We start from the raw sequence: 22,307 nt of genomic DNA on the forward strand, positions 1-22,307 counted from the left end.
AAGAAAGGAAGATAGTTATAAATTTGAATGCTTTTTAGATGGAAGTGTAGTTAGTAGCATTTTCCGTCATCCTACAGGATTCAGTGAAAGCTTTATGATACCAGTTTATTTCTACAAGGTAACGCTTGCGCTTGAGGACTTTAGAGACGGGATGTAAAAGGAAGGAGGCGTTAGATAAGAGGAAATAAGGACCCCAAATAAAATTCGGAGAAGGAGAAGAAGAAAACGTGGGAGTCAGAAATATGTATAGTTCATGTTTCCCATAATATCCTTTAGTTTTACCTTGATATTTTAGGTAATTTCGTTCAGGACAGCCACACTACCATCACGCCATCTCACGTCACTTTCTTCCTATTACATACTCTTATTTTCTTCTTCTTCTTCTTCTTCTTCTTCTTCTTCTTCTTACTCTCCTTCCTTTTCTTCTTTTCCTCCTCCTCCTCCTCCTCCTTCTTCTTCTTCTTCTTCTTCTTCTTCTTCTTCTTCTTCTTCTTCGTCTCTCCGTATTATCATAGTTTGTTTTCTTCGCTCTTCCTGCACTTCCACTTCCATATTTATTCTTCGTTTCTCATCATAATATTTTTTTTCCTCCCACACTTCCTCTCTTCGTCTTCCCTTCTTTCATTTTCATCTTCGCCTTCTTTTTTTTTTTTTTTTTTTTTTTTTTTTTTTTCTTTTTTTTCCATTTTTTTTTTTTTTTTTTTCCCCTTTTTTTTTTTTTTTTTTTTTTTCTTCATTTTCCTTTTTTTTCAATTTCTTTAAAAGCACTTGATGCATATTCCGACCCCGGGGAACAAACACACGGAAATACATACTGCATATTATACTGCATCTTACTAATGATGCCCTCCAACGGTCCACACAACCCACAAGCAAGCAGACACTTTGCGAAATTGAAACCTACACTGAAAACTTGATAATTTGGGTTAAAAAGTACATACTGATAGATTCTGTCGTGACTTTGTGAAGATTCATCTTCATCTTGAAACTAAACTTGTACTCTGTAAGCGCCAGGTCGCGGGTTTGATCCCCGGAACAGATGACTTTCTCCTATCCTGTCTCCCTTCTCTCTTGACTCCAGGGACAATAAGACGTCCGTTCTAACAGTTCTTTCTATGAAACTTCATAGAAAATAGTTACCTACTTATTATTGTAAAAAAAATATCTACTTATTTATTGTAAAAAAAAATAATAATAATATACCTAATAATAATAATGAAAATTGTTAGCACACTTTAATAAATACAAATAAAAAAAATAATGAAAAGAATATACCTAAAAGGTTAACTTACCTCAGAGCTCTCCTGTAGTGATAGATGGCGCTCTCAGTTTGGTTTTGTGAGTGTAGAACATTGGCGAAGTTGTAGTGCATTTTAGCGTTCTCCGGGAGTGATTGGAGACCAGCCCTGAGAAGTATACAAGCAGACATAGAACATTGTCAAAATAATCAAAAAGCTTTATTACAAGAAGGAAGGGAGCTCTAAAATTTAACTTGACGAATGGCCCTTTATTTTGTTTGTCTATTTCTATTAGAACCACCGATGTACTCGTATACTTGTTTCATTATAATTTTCGGCGGTTTGTCCGATTGTAATGATAATTTCCTCTTTGTCTTCGTTTTTTTTTTTTTTTTTTTTTTTTTTTTTTTTTTTTCTTTCTACCTATAGAGGTCATATAGGAAAAATGGTTTAAAACTTGGAACAGTTTTAAACCTCCGAATATTGTTTTGCTTTGCCAAAAATCACACTTAACTTTCAAAATGTTGTGGTTATCGATTTGAAGTTGTCTTTCTGTCCTTTCTGTCTGTTTGTTCTGCAATAACTTTCGGACAGTTCGCCGGATTTTCATGAAATTCAGCAAAAATGTTGAACACACAACGAAAAGTGGACCATTAGCACTCATAGATTTTGAGCCCGTTTGGCTCTTAGGGGCCCCTCAAAAGTAATTTTTCTGTGTGAGTTGTACAACAGGTGACCGACCACTAGCTTGCTAGCCTAGTTCGCCTGGAGCTTTGGAGGGTAGAGCGTCTGCCTTGTAAGCGCTAGCCCGCTGGTCGCCGCTGACAAAATACCCGCGCCGCCCTAACAAGTGTTTTGTAATTGCTCTCAATCTAATTAGAAACTACGGTTGAGAGCTCTCCCTCCCTCTCTCTTCTCTCTCTCTCCCTCTCTCTCTCTCTCTCTCTCTCTCTCTCTCTCTTCCTCCATCATCTCCCTCCTCTTCTCCTTCTGTTCTGCCCGCGACATTAGACACCCTATCATCAGAATTGAAGTACCTATTGAAGAAACGAGTAAAGTTTTCTCATGAATTCAACTCCCCCATTCATAGCAACTTGGTAAGTCTATTCAATATTCAATGTGCATGGACTTAAGAGTATTCAGTGTATTTTCTTTCACACCAGTTTTGGTTGAATATCTTAGCGCGAACAGTGAGGTAGTGAAGTTAGTGAACACTATTATGAAGTTGTGTGAATGTGAAGTTACAGTAGTGAATACCTACTTGAATAGTGTGAAGAAAGGAGAAATGGTGAAAAGGTTGTGGTAAACTAAAGAAAACTGTCGTAACGCTGACTGAAGTAGCAGGAAGTTGGTGACAGAAATAACTTCTTGCGTCTTGTATTCAAAACAACATTAGCCCGGGTGGAAGCGTAGTAGCTGTTTGCGAGAGAGAAGTGTAACTGCTAATCGTCCCGAAAGCGAAGAGAGAAGGAAGACAGGATAGAAAGCCAGGCGTTCCGAGAATAAACCTAATCCGTTAAGGATAAAATCTGCCCCGCGCGGGAATCGAACCCGCAGCCTAGCACTTATATGGCAGACGCGCTACCCTTCTAAAGCTAACTAGGCTGGCTCACAGTAATAAATCTACCCTATTCTTCTTTGCTTTATTTAACGCTTCCAAGATTTTTCAGCCGAAAGCTTCCAAAATAAACCAGTGAAGGATCTACCAAACCCCAGGGTTTCTGGGGTATAGAATTCTAAAAGGGCTCCACCACATCAGCGGTGTAGTAGTGTTTGGAGCTGGAGGTTGATGGTTCGAGTGCAAGTTAGGTCATATAATTGAAACTGAATATTAAACAAATTAGGTAGGTGCATAGGTACTGATTTTCTCTAATCACTACGATAATTGAAATTTGCAAGGTGTATCTATTAATCGGGGAAAGTCATTTGTAACGACTATTTCATGATGCATAACTTTTTTGCTTGCTTCGTAGAAGTGGCAAGATTCTCAACTATGAGTTCTTCCACCCAACGACTCCTTCTATCAGTGCTTTAGGTTCTAGGTCAGTCTATAAGGTCTCGAATTTCCAGGAAAAGAGAAAAACTAAAGGAAATGGAAAGAAACACGTAACACGTGCCTTGGGAGAAAAATTTAAATTTCGAGGAAAAAGGGAAGAAACAAAGAGAGAGAGAAAAAACGTGGAAAAAGAAAGAACGGAAAATTTGAAATTAGGGGGAAAAAAGTAATAAAACAACATTGGAGTGTGGAAAGATGAATTCTTAGAAATCATTCATTCTGAGAAATTCGACGCTTCGAATTCTAAAAACGTGGAAAAAGAAAGAACGGAACATTTGAAATTAGGGAAAAAAGTAATAAAACAACATTGGAGTGTGGAAAGATGAATTCTTAGAAATCATTCATTCTGAGAAATTCGACGCTTCGAATTCTCATTTGAAATTAGGGGAAAAAAGTAATAAAACAACATTGGAGTGTGGAAAAATGAATTCTTAGAAATCATTCATTCTGAGAAATTCGACGCTTCGAATTCTCGGAATAAAGTCTTGGCTTTTGTTAGAATAAAAATACATTCTGAGAAGAGAATTATTATTTATTTATTATCTGCGGTTATCACGTATGGTATTATTATTTATTTGTCTGGCTGGGGGATTTTAAACAGGGAGGATACCAGCCTGAAATTTCCCTTCTTAACGAAATACCAAAGGTTGAGGCGAAGGGCGTCCATCCACTCCCAAATATCAACCCAAAGCAATCACCTAAACTAGAGCTAGGGATGATTGAGAGGATGACAAAAAACGCCGACCTTGTCTGAACACGGGAAAAGGCGAAGAGAAAAGAAGACTTTCTCATTCTTCTCCCCTCAATCTAAAATCACCACAGCCGCCACTTGTTCTTTTTTTCATTTTCACACGAAAGAAGCCGGAGATAAGTTCACTCATTCTCATCAATCTTAATAGGGTGGTGGCGTAGACATCGCATAAATTGTTCTCAATCTGGCGAAGTATGGGGGATTTTAAACAGGGAGGATACCAGCCTGAAATTTCCCTTCTTAACGAAATAGGTACCAAAGGTTGAGGCGAAGGGCGTCCATCCACTCCCAAATAACCCAAAGCAATCACCCAGGCTAGAGCTAGGGCTGATTGAGAGGATGACGAAAAACGCCGACCCTGTCTGAACAAGGGAAAAGGCGAAGAAAAAAGAAGACTTTCTCATTCTCCTCCCCTCAATCTAAAATCACCACAGCCGCCACTTGTTCTTATTTTTATTTTCACACAAAAGAAGCCGGAGATAAGTTCACTCATTCTCATCAATCTTAATAGGGTGGTGGCGGGATTTCAAACAGGGAGGATACCAGCCTGAAATTTCCCTTCTTAACGAAATACCAAAGGTTGAGGCGAAGGGCGTCCCATCCACTCCTAAATATCAACCCAAAGCAATCACCTACACTAGAGCTAGGGATGATTGAGAGGATGACGAAAAACGCCGACCTTGTCTGAACACAGAAAAAGGCGAAGAGAAAAGAAGACTTTCCCATTCTCCTCCCCTCAATCTAAAATCACCACAATCTAAAGCCGCCACTTGTTCTTATTTTTATTTTCACACAAAAGAAGCCGGAGATAAGTTCACTCATTCTCATCAATCTTAATAGGGTGGTGGCTCTTAAAAAGGCCAAACTTAAATTGTAAGTAGGTACCTACCCTAAAGTGTACCTATATAACATTATTATTCTATGTTGGCACACTCTAATAAAAATAAAAAAAAAACTAGAAAGAATGTACCTACCTATTTTGAAGGCCTCTCGAAAACATACCAAAAATGTTCTATTGAGAAAGGATTCATTTGAAATCGAGAGTGAAACGGAGGAAAATTGGAAAGGACCAAAAACGGATCTTTAAATAAAGAACGAACATCTAAAGGAGAAGGGTAGATAATAATTTCCATGTACAAAAAACTTTACGTGAGGGAAAAGGCGAAGAAAATGAAAAAAAACTCGACAGAGAATTCCAAAGAATGATAATGTTCCTAACACACAATTTTATTAAAATCTTCCCATGACAAAAGGAATTTAATATCTAAAGGGGAAGGAAGGGTAGATAATAATTTCCATGTACAAAAAGCTTTACGTGAGGGAAAAGGCGAAGAAAATGAAAAAAACTCGACAGAGAATTCCAAAGAATGATAATGTTCCTAACACACAATTTTATTAAAATCTTCCCATGACAAAAGGAATTTAATCGAATTCAAAAGTAAAGCAAATAAAAAAAGTGGAAGTGAGAAGACGAAGGAAGTTAAATAAAAAAGAAATAAAGAGAAAAAAAGGAAGAACGAGAGAGGAAAAATCCAAGGAAAAATTCTCTGTGGTATTTCTTCATTTTCCTTTCTAACATACCAAAAATGTTCTATTGATAAAGGATTCATTTGAAATCGAGAGTGAAACGGAGGAAAATTGGAAAGGACCAAAAACGGATCTTCAAATAAAGAACGAACATCTAAAGGAGAAGGGTAGATAATAATTTCCATGTACAAAAAGCTTTATGTGAGGGAAAAGGCGAAGAAAATGAAAAAAAAAAACTCGACAGAGAATTCCAAAGAATGATAATGTTCCTAACACACAATTTTATTAAAATCTTCCCATGACAAAAGGAATTTAATCGAATTCAAAAGTAAAGCAAATAAAAAAAAAGTGGAAGTGAGAAGACGAAGGAAGTTAAATAAAAAAGAAATAAAGAGAAAAAAGGAAGAACGAGAGAGGAAAAATCCAAGGAAAAATTCTCTGTGGTATTTCTTCATTTTCCTTTCTTTTTCTGGGATTTGAGGATGCACACGGGAAATTGGAGCGAAATGCTATTAGTGCTATAAAATATTGCTCGGTGTTCTTTACATCCTCTGCTTTTGCCTTTGTAGCTAGGTACCTGATACCTGGTAATGGTAACCTATTTTTTCATCCATAAGGTGTGTTTAAACGTCACTAAATAACTGCAAAGGTTTTTGACTTTATTTTCCATATGTATTTTGGTAGGTACCTGATACCTGGTAACCTATTTTTTCATCCATAAGGTGTGTTTAAACGTCACTAAATAACTGCAAAGGTTTTTGACTTTATTTTCCATATGTATTTTTACTGTACATAGGTACCAATATCAAATCTAGTCTAGCTCAGGGGCAGGGAGGTTACCAGCCTATATTTCCCTTGCTAAAGAAAAAACAATGGTTCAGTGCGAAGGGCGTCCACTCGTAAAATATTTGTAGCCAAAACCAAATGCCAGCTTAACGCAATCACCTATAGATAGGCTTGCCAAATATACAAAATGTCGATTCGGGACGCGAATCCGCGAACATAATTGCCAAATCCGCGAACATAATCGCGAAATCCGTCAGCTTAACGCAATCACCTTTAGATAGACTTGCCAAATATCCAAAATGTCGATTCGGGACGCGAATCCGCAAACATAATTGCCAAATCCGCGAACATAATCGCGAAATCCGCGAACATAATCACGAAACCCGCGAGCATAATCGCAAAATCCGCGAACAAAATCGCAAAATCCGCGAACAAAATCGCGAAATCCGCGAACATAATCGCCAAATCCGCAGGACAGGGAAATTTGTTGTTTTCAATTGACAGAAATAAAATAAATTCTGGAGGTTATCCATTGAAGGCACAAATAAATATAAAATCAAATGATTTTCAATTGACAAAAAAAAGTTCTGGCTTGTCTATTGAAATGTTTGTGCAATAGAGGTAAATAAGGAAAGTAAAAAGAGAAAATAAAAAGAAAGAATTTTATTCTGCTGATCAATTGACTCAGCTTCTCAACTACCATTCTTCATCTTTTGTCACAGAAAGATAAAAACAAGTAGGGGAAAGTACGCACATGTGTGAGGAAAATGGGAAAAACTTAACAAACAGTTGACGAAGGAGAGAAAGATAATATATGCAAGTATGGAAACAAGAGGAAAACAGGAGAAAAATAGAGAAGAGGTCTAAGTGGCAAATGATCAAAGATAAGTTTAGAAAGAAAAATTATAGGATAAGGAAAGTAAAAAAAAAAGTAGGAGTAGGATAATCCAGAAAGATATTAAGGAAATGAGAGGGACATAAAGACAAAACGAGGAAACGATATTAGAGAAGTAGGAGTAGGATAATCCAGAAAGATATTAAGGAAATGAGAGGGACATAAAGACAAAACGAGGAAACGATATTAGAGAAAGAGAAGAGTAAAAAGATAAAAAGACAAAGAAGGAAAAAAAAATGGATGAGAGAGAAAGAGAAAGGGAGGGAGGGAGGGAGAGAGAGAGAGAGAGGGATTGTTGACTTCCTGTAGTGCGACAAACAGGTTTATTAGTTTGAAGTTTTCCGAGAAGCCATGCTTCCTTTCTGAGAAAAACCGAGAGGAAGTAATACATCCTGGTCTTTTATTAGAATGGCGGCTCTGCAGAGTCTGGAGTTCATTTTCTTTACATCTCAGAAATTTTCGAGCGAAATTTGTAAACATATGGTTCGCAGGGAGTAGTTTTGCCAGTCAACTCACATGTTTGAAGAACATTTCAGAGATTTTGGCAACGTCGCAATCCAAATTTCAATAAATGGACTGTAGACTACCTATAGAGGTCATATGGATGAGAGAGAAAGAGAGAGGGAGGGAGGGAGAGAGGGATTGTTGACTTCCTGTAGTGCGACAAACAGGTTTATTAGTTTGAAGTTTGAAGTTTTCCGAGAAGCCATGCTTCCTTTCTGAGAAAAACCGAGAGGAAGTAACACATCCTGGTCTTTTATTAGAATGGCGGCTCTGCAGAGTCTGGAGTTCATTTTCTTGACATCTAAGAAATTTTCGAGCGAAATTTGAAAACATATGGTTCGCAGGGAGTAGTTTTGCCAGTCAACACACATGTTTGAAGAACATTTCAGAGATTTTGGCAACGTCGCAATCCAAATTTCAATAAATGGACTGTAGACTACCTATAGGTCGTATAGAAAAAATGGTTCCAAGTTTTAAAACCTCCGAATATTGTTTTGCTTTGCCAAAAATCACACTTAACTTTCAAAATGTTGTGGTTATCGAACTGAAGTTGTCTGTAAGACCTTTTTTCTGTCTGTTTGTTCTGCAATAACTTTCGGACAGTTCGCCGGATTTTCATGAAATTCAGCAAAAATGATGAACACACAACGAAAAGTGGACCATTAGCACTCATAGATTTTGAGCCCGTTTGGATCTTAGGGGCCCCTCAAAAGTAATTTTTCTGTGTGAGTTGTACAACAGGTGACCGACCACTAGCTTGCTAGCCTAGTTCGCCTGGAGCTTTGGAGGGTAGAGCGTCTGCCTTGTAAGCGCTAGCCCGCTGGTCGCCGCTGACAAAATACCCGCGCCGCCCTAACAAGTGGCTCTCAAGTTCTGATTTCCCTGAGGTATTCAAAAAGAAGAGAGAAAGAGTAAACAATTTTCTATACTTGGCCATGATTGTTGTCCAACTATCGCCTATTTACTTTCGACTCCGAACTATGGGGATAGGGCAACTTTAAAAAATAACGGATGGGTATGCTCTTTATTTTCGACTCCAAACTATCAGGATAGGGCAGCTTGAAGTACGGAAATAATGGGTATGCTCACGTTCAACTTGAAACTTTATGAATAAAGACAGCTCAAAGTACAATAAATTATTAGTAGTAAAAACAATGGGTATGCTCACGAAAAAAATAAAGGAAGAGAGTGAAGATAATGGATGGGTATGCTCTTTATTTTCGACTCCAAACTATCAGGATAGGGCAGCAGAAATAATGGGTATGCTCACGTTCAACTTGAAACTTTATGAATAAGACAGCTCAAAGTACAATTATTAGTAGTAGAAAGTAAAAACAATGGGTATGCTCACGAAAAAAAGTAGAGGAAGAGAGTGAAAGTGGAGTGCTCTGAAGGGGTTTTGTCAAACTTTTGTCAAATAAGTGAAAAGACAACCAGAGAGAGAGAGAGAGAGAGGAGACAGAGAGAGGAGAGAGAGAAAGTAAGGCCTATCCAAGATTCAGGGTGCTTATAGAATCGGAACGTACCTACATAGTTGTCTCAATCCCATGTTAATACTCCTGGGGAAAGAAGAAGAACATCAAAGAGTTTCATGTGCATACCTGTAGTTTCAATTACAGCTCCCTACCGGCTCGAAGATCTTTCCTTTTCCGATGAAGACTTTCTTTAAACTCGTGCTGGATTTTAATCTTCTAATCTCCTCTCCATCTTCTTTTAATCTTCCCTCGATCTTCTTCTAATCTTCTCCATCAAAACTCAAGACTGCATGAAATTGTGCTGGATTTTAATCTTCTCTTCATCTTCTTTTAATCTTCCCTCGATCTTCTTCTAATCTTCTCCATCAAAACTCAAGACGGCATGAAATATTTACCCAAGATCTTGCAATTCTCTCTCTCCCTTGCTCCCTCTGAATTTCTCCCTCTATCCTCTCTCTCTCTCTTTCTCTCCCTCTCTGTCTCTCTCTCCCTCTCTGTCTCTCTCCCTCTCTCTCTCTCTCTCTCTCTCCCTCTCTGTCTCTCTCTCGGCCTCTCGGATTTTCTGCCCGGATTATTTATTCGTTTCCTATAATACGCTCCGTGTATTTACAGAGACGACGAGATTTTATGGGCACTTAATCTGCCTAAGTAATGGCCTGGGTCTTTCTCTCCCTCTCTGTCTCTCTCTCTCTTTCTCTCCCTCTCTGTATCTCTCTCTCTCCCCCTCTCTCTTTCTCTCCCTCTCTGTCTCTCTCTCTTTCTGTCTCTCTCTCTTTCTCTCCCTCTCTGTCTCTCTCTCTCCCTCTCCCTCTCTCTCTCTCTCTCTCTCCCTCTCTGTCTCTCTCTCTCCCTCTCAGTCTCTCTCTCTCTGTCTCTCCCTCTCTCTCTCTCTCGGCCTCCCGGATTTTCTGCCCGGATGATTTATTCGTTTCCTATAATACGCTCCGTGTATTTACAGAGACGACGAGATTTTATGGGCACTTAATCTGCCTAAGTAATGGCCTGGGTTTCAATTTCTCGGAGGTTTTTCTTTTTCTCGATAGTTTACTCTCTCGTAGCTAATTTCTAGTTTTTCTGAAATGAAATGGGTAACTACAAAACTTATTACCTTTATATGATACAATGGATACACGTTCCTTTAATTTTTCTGTACCATCAGTAAACCATTTAATAATAATTTTTCTGAGATGTCTAGGTCGTTAAGGAGCCGTGTTGTCCTCGGGCCAATTGATGGAGAAAATGGTTGGACAGCGTTCGGCAGAAAAGAACCATTCAAAAGTATAGGTATTAAAAATATGAAAAGCCAGCCTAGTTAGCTTAGTTGGTAGTGCGTCTGCCTTGTGAGCGCTAGGCCGCGGGTCCCATTCCGCCCAGGGCAGATTTTATCCTAAACCAAATAAGGTTCGTTCTCGGAACGGCTGGCTTTCTTCTATCCTGTCGTCACTCTCTTCGTTTTCGGGACGATAAGAACGTAGCAGTTACAATTCCCTCTATCAATCCTCAAAAAAAAGGTCTTCTGTTCTTACCTTGCCAGTGATTCTCTGGAAGACCAATCCTTATTCCTGTCCATAGTTTTCATTGAGTGAGCTACTACTAACATGAGTATCGCTCCAATCAGCAGTTTTCTTCTCAGATAACCGGAATGGGAGATAATCTGCAGTCCGTGAGTGATGAGTAAGATGAAGCCAAGGCTGAAATCAATTTGTTAAGAAACGTTGGTCTTGGTTGGTATGTGGACGGGTGACCGTGTGGCACAACCCGTGCTACTGGCCGTTTCGGAGTGCATTCTGCCTTGTGAGGACAATAATAAAATTATTGAGGAGCTGGTTCAAAAGGGCGAGGCAAAAAAGCTGATAATATAATAGGTGGCAGACCCCCGCCTCTCGCACAAATAAAAAAAAAAAAAATAACAATAAAAAAAAAACTACATGTCTTGGATTCTGAAATGAAAAAGAGGTCTGATGAATTGCTTCTGGTGAAGCAAAACTACATCAATAAATTATTTATTATTTTATGGTGAAGCTGAGAGCCAAAATATTGGAAGTTCATGACCGAGCAACAGTTCAACAATAATGACAAGACTACATCTATACCTTATCCATTTGAATATGGCAGCAAGGAGTCATCTAAAAAGTAGGCTACGTTGCCAAACGTGTCAAAGGTTCAACGGTAGCTGATTGTCCTAACTTTTCGGGGAACCTCTAAAATTTTGGCAGGTGTTCCCTTTAAGGTCATCTTTAATTTTTTTTTTCAATAGAACCCTAAATTGGACACCCAATAGATTCGTATACCAAAGCCCGAGTCTATAGGGTGCCCAATATAGGGTTCTATTAAAAAATAAATCAAAGTCGACCTTGAATTAAGCACCCTGTATAAATTTGTATGTCCATTACAATATATTTATGTCACATGTATTTCTTTATGTATATTTATGTTATGTGTTTGCGTATTTTTGCAGATTTCCCCGTGATGGGTTTTTTATGATCCTGTATAAATTTGTATGTCCATTATAATGTATTTATGTCACATGTATTTTATTTATTTATGTTATGTGTTTGCGTATTTTTGCAGATTTCCCCGTGATGGGTTTTTTATGATGACGCTTTTTTTTGCTGTCCTGAACATAAATCTGACAGAGTCAGCAGATGGCTGGACAACACATCACATACAAAAGCACAAACACACGAGTGGATTGGATTTATGATGTTGGAATAAAAATATTATTGTGTAAAAAAAATGAAATGCTATTAAAAACTGCCATTGATTTTCTTTTAATAAATAAATAGAAAAATAAATCCGCTTTTTTATCGCCATTGTTGGCTTGATTGTTGGCTTACCTCGGTATGTACAGGACTCTCTCGGCCACCACAAAGCCAACAGTGACCAGCATATTGGAGGCCGGAAGGAATGGTATGACCAGTAGTAGTACTCCTAGGAACAGGGGACTGTGTCTTGGATTCTGAAATGAAAAAGAGGTCTGATGAATTGCTTCTGGTGAAGCAAAACTAGGTAGGTACATCAATAAATTATTTATTATTTTATGGTGAAGCTGAGAGCCAATATATTGGAAGTTTATGACCGAGCAACAGTTCAACAATAATGACAACACTACATCCACGTATTTTAGCTTTTCCTTTATTTCTAGGTCCTTATTCAAACTTTGCCCTCATTCAAACCACGTCATCCTTTCACAAAAGAAAGTCACCACTGAAAAAAAAAGGTATTCATAAAAAAAAAAAAAAAAAAAAAAAAATTTGGGGAAAATTTAAATTTAAAAATTTCCCCACCCCCTAATATGCGTATTTTTGCAGATTTCCCCGTGATGGGTTTTTTATGATGACGCTTTTTTTTGCTGTCCTGAACATAAATCTGACAGAGTCAGCAGATGGCTGGACAACACATCACATACAAAAGCACAAACACACGAGTGGATTGGATTTATGATGTTGGAATAAAAATATTATTGTGTAAAAAAAATGAAATGCTATTAAAAACTGCCATTGATTTTCTTTTAATAAATAAATAGAAAAATAAATCCACTTTTTTATCGCCATTGTTGGCTTGATTGTTGGCTTACCTTGGTATGTACAGGACTCTCTCGGCCACCACAAAGCCAACAGTGACCAGCATATTGGAGGCCGGAAGGAATGGTATGACCAGTAGTAGTACTCCTAGGAACAGAGGACTATGTCTTGGATTCTGAAATGAAAAAGAGGTCTGATGAATTGCTTCTGGTGAAGCAAAACTCCATCAATAAATTATTTATTATTTTATGGTGAAGCTGAGAGCCAATAATGACAACACTACATCTAGGTACGTATTTTAGCTTTTTCTTTATTTCTAGCCCTCATTCAAACCACGTCATCCTTTCACAAAAGAAAGTCACCACTGAAAAAAAATTTTAGCTTTTTCTTTATTTCTAGCCCTCATTCAAACCACGTCATCCTTTCACAAAAGAAAGTCACCACTGAAAAAAAGGTATTCATAAAAAAAAATGTTAGGTGAAAATTTAAATTTGAAAAGTTCCCCAATCCCTAATGAATTCCCGTGACAGGAAATTTTGTTGTTTTCAATTGACAGAAATAAAATAAATTCTGGAGGTTATCTATTGAAGGCACAAATAAATATAAAATCAAATGATTTTCAATTGACATGATTGAAAAAAAAAAATTCTGGCTTGTCTATTGATATGTTTGTGCAAAAGAGGTAAAAAAGAGAAAATAAAAAGAAAGAATTTTATTCTGCTGATCAATTGACTCAGCTTCTCAACTACCATTCTTCATCTTTTGTCACAGAATTCAATAAAAGTTTGAGGTCTCTGTTTTTTAACGCCATGATTTTGCATTTAGGTCATTTTAGGTTATATTTATCTGGTTGTTCTTTTTACAGTAACTTTCTAACAGTTTGTTCGATGTTGAATTTTGGCATGAATTTGTATATTGCATAGGTAGGTACTTAGGACTAAATGGAAATGGATGTAAAATACTATAATTTAATAGGTACCTAATTTTACCTAATAGAATAAAACAAAATAAATTACTTTTCTTAGTATACCTAGGATCTGGTTGTTCTTTTTACAGTAACTTTCTAACAGTTTGTTCGATGTTGAATTTTGGCATAAATTTGTATATTGCGTACTTAGGACTAAATGGAAACGGATGTAAAATACTATAATTTAATAGGTACCTAATTTTACCTAATAGAATAAAACAAAATAAATTACTTTTCTTAGTATACCTAGGATAAGCGGATAAGGTCAGTAAAAACTGGCAACCACTCACCTCCAAGTCAGACAGACATCTGTAGAGGAGCAAAAGGCAACACCCGAAGAAGGCACATGTTGCCAAGTTGCGCGAATCTGCCAAGTTGGTGACCAACGGTATGGACCCCATTTGCCAATCATGACTGAGTGTACTCGGACACAGGAGTAACCAGAAGTTAAACACGGCCAGGTAAGAGAACGTGAGAAACCTGGAATCGTCGGAGAAGCAGAATTGACGGAACACCCTATTAATCTTCTTATTGTACGAACCAAGTGCGTTACCTGCCAATCATGACTTAGAGTACTTGGACACAGGAGTAACCAGAAGTTAAACACGGCCAGGTAGGAGAACGTGAGAAACCTGGAATCGTCGGAGAAGCAGAATTGACGGAACACCCTATTAATCTTCTTATTGTACGAACCAAGTGCGTTACAAAGTATTGACAAGTTGACACTCTGCGATTTTGCCAAAGCAAAGCACAGATGTCTAGATTTCCTAGAAAATTTGAATTTACAAATTGTATGAACGCCGTAATATTATTTAACTATGCAATCTGCAACACGTGAAAAATTAGTGGAGATGCCAAATATTCATAAACCGATTTTGAACATAATATTCTTAAAAGTAAAAAAAGCCAGTCTGGTTAGATTGGTTGGTAACGCGTCTGCCTTGTATGCGCTAGGTCACAGGTTCGATTACCGCCCGGGGTGGATTTTATCCTGGACGGATAATGGTCGAGAGATTGCCTGATGATGAGAGAGAGAGACTTTTTAAGAGAGAATTCAACAAGGATAGATAGTAAAAACAAGAGGAAACACCACTATTGAGTACACAAAATCTTCTTTCCCTCCTTCTGTCCTTCCCTATATTCCCCTCTCCTTTTCGCTTGGAGGAACTGCTCTTTCTTTCTCTTTCCCCCTTAATCCTTCTCTCTCTCTCTCTCTCTTTCTCTCTCCTAAGGAAACTTTTCACTCTTTTATCTTGAAGCAGGAAATATGACCTGGTAGAAACGTTATCATATTGCATACTAGTTTCCGGAGAAGATAAAAAAAGGAGAGAGATAAATAGAGAAGAAAGGAAAAGAGATAGGGTGTGAGTGAAAGAGATAGACGAAGAAGATAATGGGAGAGAGAGAGAGAGAGAAAACAGGGGAAGGTAGAAAGAAACATGATGAAGAGCGAGGAAGAGGAATGAAAAAGAGAACGAGAGAGAAAGAGAGAGAGAGAAAGAGAGAGAGAGGGGGGGAGAGAAAGGAGGGAAGGGAAAGTAATGCATTTTCCTCCTCTTCTTCTTCTTCTTCTTGAATAGAAGATCTCCCAAGCAAAGTCGGTCCCTCTTTTCCCTACCTACCTATGTGGCTTAATACTAATTTTACTAGAGTCACTTTCAATTTTACTAAACAAAGCGTTATTAAATAGAGAGAGAGAAATAAAATACCAAAGAAATAAGAAGAGGATAGAGAGAGAGAGACAGAGGGAGAGAGAGAGAGAGGAAGAAAAGGACAGATCGTTGAAAAGTGCTTACAAAATGGAGTATTTAAAGAACAAAGGAAAGGAACAAACGTAATTGAGTAGTAATTAGGTCCTTTTATGGAAATTGAAATGGCTAGATCTAAATGAAATAAGGAAGGGGGGAAATCGAATCGATTTTTCCCTTTTTTTTCGGAAAGAAAGGTAAATTTCCAACATTTTTTCCGATTTTTTTTTTTTTTTTTTTTTTTTCAAGAGGAAAGTTTAAATTGCTTTTTTTATGTTCTTCATTTGGAGTAATTGCCTTTTAATAGAAGTTCCTGGCTTTAATGACGCCTCGTGCTTTCTTTCCTTTTTTTTATGTCTTTGTTTAGAATGTAAAGAAGAGTTTTCAATTTTTTCCCTTTCTCTTTCGTCCTTCATTTTTTTTGTCCGTTCATTCTCCCTTCCCCTTCTCTCTGTCCGTTCATCCTCCCTTCCCCTTCTCTTTGTCCGTTCATCCTCCTTTCCTTTTGCTGTTCGCGAACAAAGTTTGTTTGTTTTTCTTTTTTTTTTCCCCGAAACTCTAATCGTAACTTTTTTTCCCCATAAAAGGTGCTTCAGAGTACACCTAAATAAATATTTCAGCATAATGCCCCGAAACTCTAATCGTAACTTTTTTTCCCCATAAAAGGTGCTTCAGAGTACACCTAAATAAATATTTCAGCATAATGGAGAAATAAATAGAGAGATGTTAATGTAGATGTTTTTTCAAGACGAAAAAATAAATAAATAAAAATGTGTAATGTATTATTAATGCATAATAGGTATTTCAATAATAATCATAGATACACCTTTTTGCCACCTGCTACAGTAGGAAGGTGCTTGCCTCGATGACATAGTAGTCATGAAGCTCCTAGCTTGTCTGGTAAACAGGAGGGCGGGGGTTCTATCCCGACCGGGGCATGATATTTTGTCCTTATTTAATATTGACCACATATCCACATAATAATGGAGCTTGATATTGATGGACGAGGAAAATCTATGTTGTAGAGGCTGTGTGGGTGGATGTGTCAGTCGACATCGATCGATGGCCGGTCGACCATGTGTGGACACACCTCAAAGGAGCACAACTATAAAAATGTGTAATGTATTATTAATGTAAAATATTTCAATAATAATCATAGATACACCTTTTTGCCACCTGCTACAGTAGGAAGGTGTTTGCCTCGGTGGCATAGTGGTCATGAAGCTCCAAGCTTGTCTGGTAAACAGGAGGGCGGGGGTTCTATCCCGACGGGGGCATGAAATTTTGTCCTTATTTATTTGAGATTTTGACCACATAATAATGGAGCTCGATATTGATGGACGGGGAACATCTAAGTTGTAGAGGCTGTGTGGGTGGATGTGTCAGTCGACATCGATCGATGGCCGGTCGACCATGTGTGGACACACCTCAAAGGAGCACAACGAAAAAATCAAATCAAGAATAATAATAATAAACTGAATATTAAACAAATTAGGTAGGTACATAGGTACTGATTTTCTCTAATCACTACGGGCTAAAAAAATTCCCGGAGGGACGGACCGTGCTTGTTTCTCAGCCTCTCAATCAGTCTTAGCTAGGGTGAATGCTTTGGGCACACATTTGTTTTTGCCCTTTGCGCTCAACCTTTGCCATTTCTTCGGCAAGGGAAATTTCGGGCTGGAAATCTTGAACAAGAATGCAAAAAGAACTGAAACCTACATATTAACATTACCTACAGATTCGGTAAGTAGGTGTACAAAATTACAAATTTCAAAACCTACTGTGACCCCTAACCTACCTCTTGAGAAGTAATTTTACAGCATTTTGATTTCTGATTTTAAAAAGAAAGAAAAAATCGCGTTCGTTTTTCCAAAAGAGACAAAAGTTTCGTCATCATATAATAATGTAAATGAACTTTGCCGTAAAGTTGGGAAAATGTTTCTGCAATGAAGTTATATACGTTCCCATGTGTCCCAGGCACGAGAACAGGTCTTACTCCTCGGGCCTATAATTTAACGGTCAAACTTTCTTGACTTGGCGGGGCGGAGCGCTACCGCGCTCCTTAATCACATGTGACAAAGTTTGAGAATGCTATAGAGGAGACTGTTTGGGCATTGTCTTCGAGCTTGATCAGAAGTTAACATTAGAATATGAGATTGAAGTATGTATTGTTCAACTGAGGGTTAAATCTCTTTTAGTTGACTTTTTTTTTATCCGTTGAGGATAAAATTCGCCCCGGACAGGAATCGACCCTGCAATCTGGTCCATGGTTCACCGACTTATTATTTGTTTAGCCTAATTTTCTCTAGACTATAATGATGAATTTATTGGTCTTTTTTTTTACTTTCTATTACCCTTATGTATAGGGAACCTATACAAGGTAATGAGAAAGTATTGCAATCGGTCCAATTTTTTTTTTTACCTACCTATTGAAATACCTACTTCGTTCTCTTTTCAGTCAGGCCCTGACCGTGTGATAAGTACAATGAAAAGTTTGACAAAACCCCTCGGTATATCCTACTTGTGAACTTTCGAGTTGCAAAGTTAACTTCATCATAATGTACGTAATATTTACATAGTAGGTACCTACACCTCCAAGCAAAATTTACAGACGGTGGGTACTTGGGTAGGTAGGTATTTACAAAATTTACAGTAGGTAGGAGAGGGTAGGTGTTATAGGTATACCTCACACATACACAATAATTACACACTCGTAAGAGAAATACAATAATAATGGTTGCTGGAATCAAATTACAATGCTTTCTGTGTAGTGCATACATAGTAGGCATAGGTACTCCTATAGAGTTTCTTTAGTTATTTCTTTATTGAACGAAATAAGTAAGTTCCAATTTTTATTAAGTATAGGTACATACTTGAAATAATGTGGAAGTAGTTCCAGAATGCGACACAAAACGTTTGGTTTAGGTAGGTGCTGCGGTTGACGGTTTTTTGACCGCTTTTTGGCTGTTTCCGACCGTTTTTTGGCGGTTTTCAGCTATACCGACTTAACGGTTAGAGTTATAGTAAAAGTTCCCAAATAAGCATCATTCAATAGGATAAGGAAAGTCGTGTGATGTTCACACCAGATTTTTCTGAATGAGGCTCACACCATTAGGAGTATTTAGGAGTCCCCCCCCCCTCTTTTAAGATATTTGTTCGAGGGAACAACTGCTAAATTTTAGACTTACCTTTTGACAGCTGAATGGTACTTGTAAAAATCATACAGTAGATTGACCATGAGTACAGTAATGCCAGTCTCTTTAGCCAGCATGGATAGGACGGCAAAGATAATGCTGATGGCCAATCGGCCTCGAGATTTGGACCGAAACCCTGAACTGAAAACAAACAAAACATTAATAAAATATGTATTTTTTTAATATGGGGGAATAGGGATTTATTTAATTTAATACCCATGGGAATAAAGAAAGAAAAACAGCAGGAGAATCAGGGGATATTAAATAAAAACTTGTGGCAATTTACATTTACCACTTTGCATTAAGCCGGGCATTCACTAACAGGTATTCCTGAACAGGTCCGCCTGTCAGGTCTACCTGATAGTGAGTGCCCGGCTTTAGACGGGGCGATTACCAACTCAAGAGGTGGTATCATTCTGAAGTTAGAATATCTATAGGTATTATTTATCAACAATACCTTGGTTTACTTACATAATCATGTACCTAATATCAAAGTGCAAGTTTTTAATATTTTATAGGAAGACATTTTTTGCAGAGCTTTCTGTAGCTCTGCGAATGAAAACAGTTCTTCAAATCTAATGTCTTTTGGTCTCAAACTTCTTTTCATCGAAGAACTTTCTTGAAAAATAAGGGGGACGGGGAGCTTTATCCGGAGGAAAGCAGTGGCTGCGCCCATAAAACTTTTTTTTTATTTCTTGCTTCCGATCTATTTATTAGTTCAATATACCGGCTTTCATTTTCCACTTTTCCACCTCGAAGAAAGAAGAACTTTACCACTTTGCATTAAGCCGGGCATTCACCATCAGGTATTCCTGAACAGGCCCGCCTGTCAGAGCTACCTGATAGTGAGTGCCCGGCTTTAGACATGACGGAATTGACACGACAAAAAATACTGGGGCGATTACCAACTTAAGAGGTGGTATCATTCTGAAGTTAGAATATCTATATTATTTATCAACAATACCTTGGTTTACTTACATAATCATGTACCTAATATCAAAGTGCAAGTTTTTAATATTTTATCAACATTACTAGTATATAGCTTCGCTATAACTGTGGTAATCTTATATAGGAACAAAAGGAAGATATTTTTATAGTTACATTAAAATAAACTATTCTCATTATTAATAGAAAGTAAAAAGAGAAAGAATCGCCTTGAAAGTTCCCATACCTTTCAGAAAATCTTTCTTTTCTCTCGTCAATATTCTCTCTCTCTCTCTCTCTCTCTCTCTCTCTCTCTCTCTCTCTCTCTTTCTCTCTCTCTCTCTCTGTCTGTCTCTCTCTCTCTCTCTCTCTCTCTCTCTCTCTCAAAAATATCGAAATAAAAGTTTTACGTTGCATAGAAAGAAAAGAGATCCAAAAAGTTGTAGAAGAGCAATACTAAAAAAGTAGGAGGGAAAAAAAGGAAATAGATCAGAAGACGAAAAGAAGAAGAAGAAAAAGAAGAAAATAAAAAAGAAAATGAAGAAGAAGAAGAAAAAGAAGGAGAAGAAAAAGAAGGAGAAGAAGAAGAAGAAGAGGACGAAAAGAAGAAGAAGAAAAAAAAAGAGAGTGTAAAAAAATGAAGTAAAGAAATATCATGGGAATCCCAGACAAATATGAAAGAGAGAGAGAGAAAGAGAGAGTAGAACAAATATTACAGAATAGAGAGAGAGAAAAGGGGAGAGACGAAAGAGAAAAGGGAGGGAGGGAGAGAGATAAAAAGCTCCAAGCAATATTGATGAATAACATGGTGGAAGTTATGATATATGTTTTGGGAGAGATGGACAGGAGGAGGAATAAGAAGAGGAGAGAAGGAGGAGGAGAAGGAGGATTAGGAGGAGGAAGAGGAGGAATTGAAGGAGAAGGAGGAGGTAGAGATAGTGAAGTATAAGGACGAAGATCAGACGGTAAAAGAGAAGGAAGAAGAGGAGGAGGACGAAGAGAAGGAGAAGGATGAGAAGGAAAAGAAGGAAAAGAAGAGGGAAAAGGAGAAGGAGGGGACATAGAAGGAGGAGAAGGGGAAGGAGGAAGAGGAGGAGAAAGAAGAGGAGAAGTAGAAGGAGGAGAGAAAATAGAAGGAAAAATAGGAGAAGAAGGGGGTGTAGAAGGAGGAGAAGGGGAAGGAGGAAGAGGAGGAGAAGTAGAAGGAGGAGAGACAATAGGAGGAATAGGGGGAGTAGGAGGGGGTGTAAAAGAGATGGAAAAGCGGAAGAGGGGAGAGGATGTGGGAGAGAAATGGGAAAACCGTAAAAAAGAGGAAAATCTACAATGAAAAGTTTGACAAAACTCCTCGGTATATATCCTACTTGTGAACTTTCGACTTGCAAAGTTAACTTCATCATAATGTACGTAATATTTACATAGTAGGTACACCTCCAAGCAAAATTTACAGTAGGTGGGTAGGTAGGTATTTACAAAATTTACAGTGGCTAGGAGAGGGTAGGTGTTAGGTACCTATACCTCACACATACACACTCGTAAGAGAAATACAATAATAATAATGGTTGCTTGGAATCAAATTACAATGCTTTCTGTAGTTTCTGTGTAGTGCATAGGTAGGCATAGGTACCTATAGACTATAGAGTTTCTTTAGTTATTTCTTTATTGAACGAAATAAGTAAGTTCCAATTTTTATTAAGTATAGGTACATACTTGAAATAATGTGGAAGTATAAGTTCCAGAATGCGACACAAAACGTTTGGTTTAGGTAGGTGCTGCGGTTGACGGTTTTTCGACCGCTTTTTGGCTGTTTCCGACCGTTTTTTGGCGGTTTTCAGCTATACCGACTTAACGGTTAGAGTTATAATAAAAGTTCGGGTTGAAGAACACCCAAATAAGCATCATTCAATAGGATAAGGAATGTCGTGTGATGTAGTAGTTCCCACGCCCCCCTTTAAGATCTTTGTTCGAGGGAACAACTGCCAAATTTTAGACTTACCTCTTGACAGCTGAATGGTACTTGTAGAAATCATACAGTAGATTGACCATGAGTACAGTAATGCCAGTCTCTTTAGCCAGCATGGATAGGACGGCAAAGATAATGCTGATAGCCAATCGGCCTCGAGATTTGGACCGAAACCCTGAGCTGAAAACAAAACATTAATAAAATATGTATTTTTTAATATGGGGGAATAGGGATTTATTTAATTTAATACCTATGGGAATAAAGAAAGAAAAACAGCAGGTGAATCAGGGGATATTAAATAAAAACTTGTGGCAATTTACAATTACCACTTTGCATTAAGCCCGGGCATTCACTAACAGGTATTCCTGAACAGGTCCGCCTGTCAGGTCTACCTGATAGTGAGTGCCCGGCTTTAGACATGACGGAATTGACACGACAAAAAATACTGGGGCGATTACCAACTCAAGAGGTGGTATCATTCTAAAGTTAAAATATCTATATTATTTATCAACAATACCTTGGTTTACTTACATAATCATGTACCTAATATCAAAGTGCAAGTTTTTAATATTTTATCAAGGAAGACATTTTTTGCAGAGCTTTCTGTAGCTCTGCGAATGAAAACAGTTCTTCAAATCTAATGTCTTTTGGTCTCAAACTTCTTTTCATCGAAGAACTTTCTTGAAGTAAAAGGGGGACGAGGAACTTTATCCGGAGGAAAGCAGTGGCTGCGCCCATAAAACTTTTTTTTTTAT

The 22,307-nt window shown here is 37.8% G+C and overlaps 1 protein-coding gene across 1 annotated transcript in view; it reads right to left on the reverse strand.

Annotated features, from left to right (window-relative positions):
• Positions 1–1,292: 1,292 nt before the first annotated feature.
• LOC103510711 (transmembrane and TPR repeat-containing protein 1-like) overlaps positions 1,293–22,307 on the reverse strand; it is a gene marked incomplete at its 3' end in the record, with an annotated part of 76,049 nt that continues 55,034 nt past the window's right edge. The window contains exons 5-11 of the mRNA XM_026824699.1: positions 21,583–21,732; positions 18,660–18,806; positions 14,281–14,490; positions 14,014–14,203; positions 12,810–12,931; positions 10,759–10,923; positions 1,293–1,406 (exon numbers count right to left, since the gene is read on the reverse strand). Of these exons, the coding sequence (XP_026680500.1) occupies positions 1,293–1,406; positions 10,759–10,923; positions 12,810–12,931; positions 14,014–14,203; positions 14,281–14,490; positions 18,660–18,806; positions 21,583–21,732 (1,098 nt within the window). The remainder of the gene's footprint in view (positions 1,407–10,758; positions 10,924–12,809; positions 12,932–14,013; positions 14,204–14,280; positions 14,491–18,659; positions 18,807–21,582; positions 21,733–22,307) is intronic.

This window comes from Diaphorina citri, unplaced genomic scaffold, assembly GCF_000475195.1.
Source record: "Diaphorina citri unplaced genomic scaffold, Diaci psyllid genome assembly version 1.1 scaffold635, whole genome shotgun sequence".
Classification (NCBI taxonomy): domain Eukaryota; kingdom Metazoa; phylum Arthropoda; class Insecta; order Hemiptera; family Psyllidae; genus Diaphorina; species Diaphorina citri.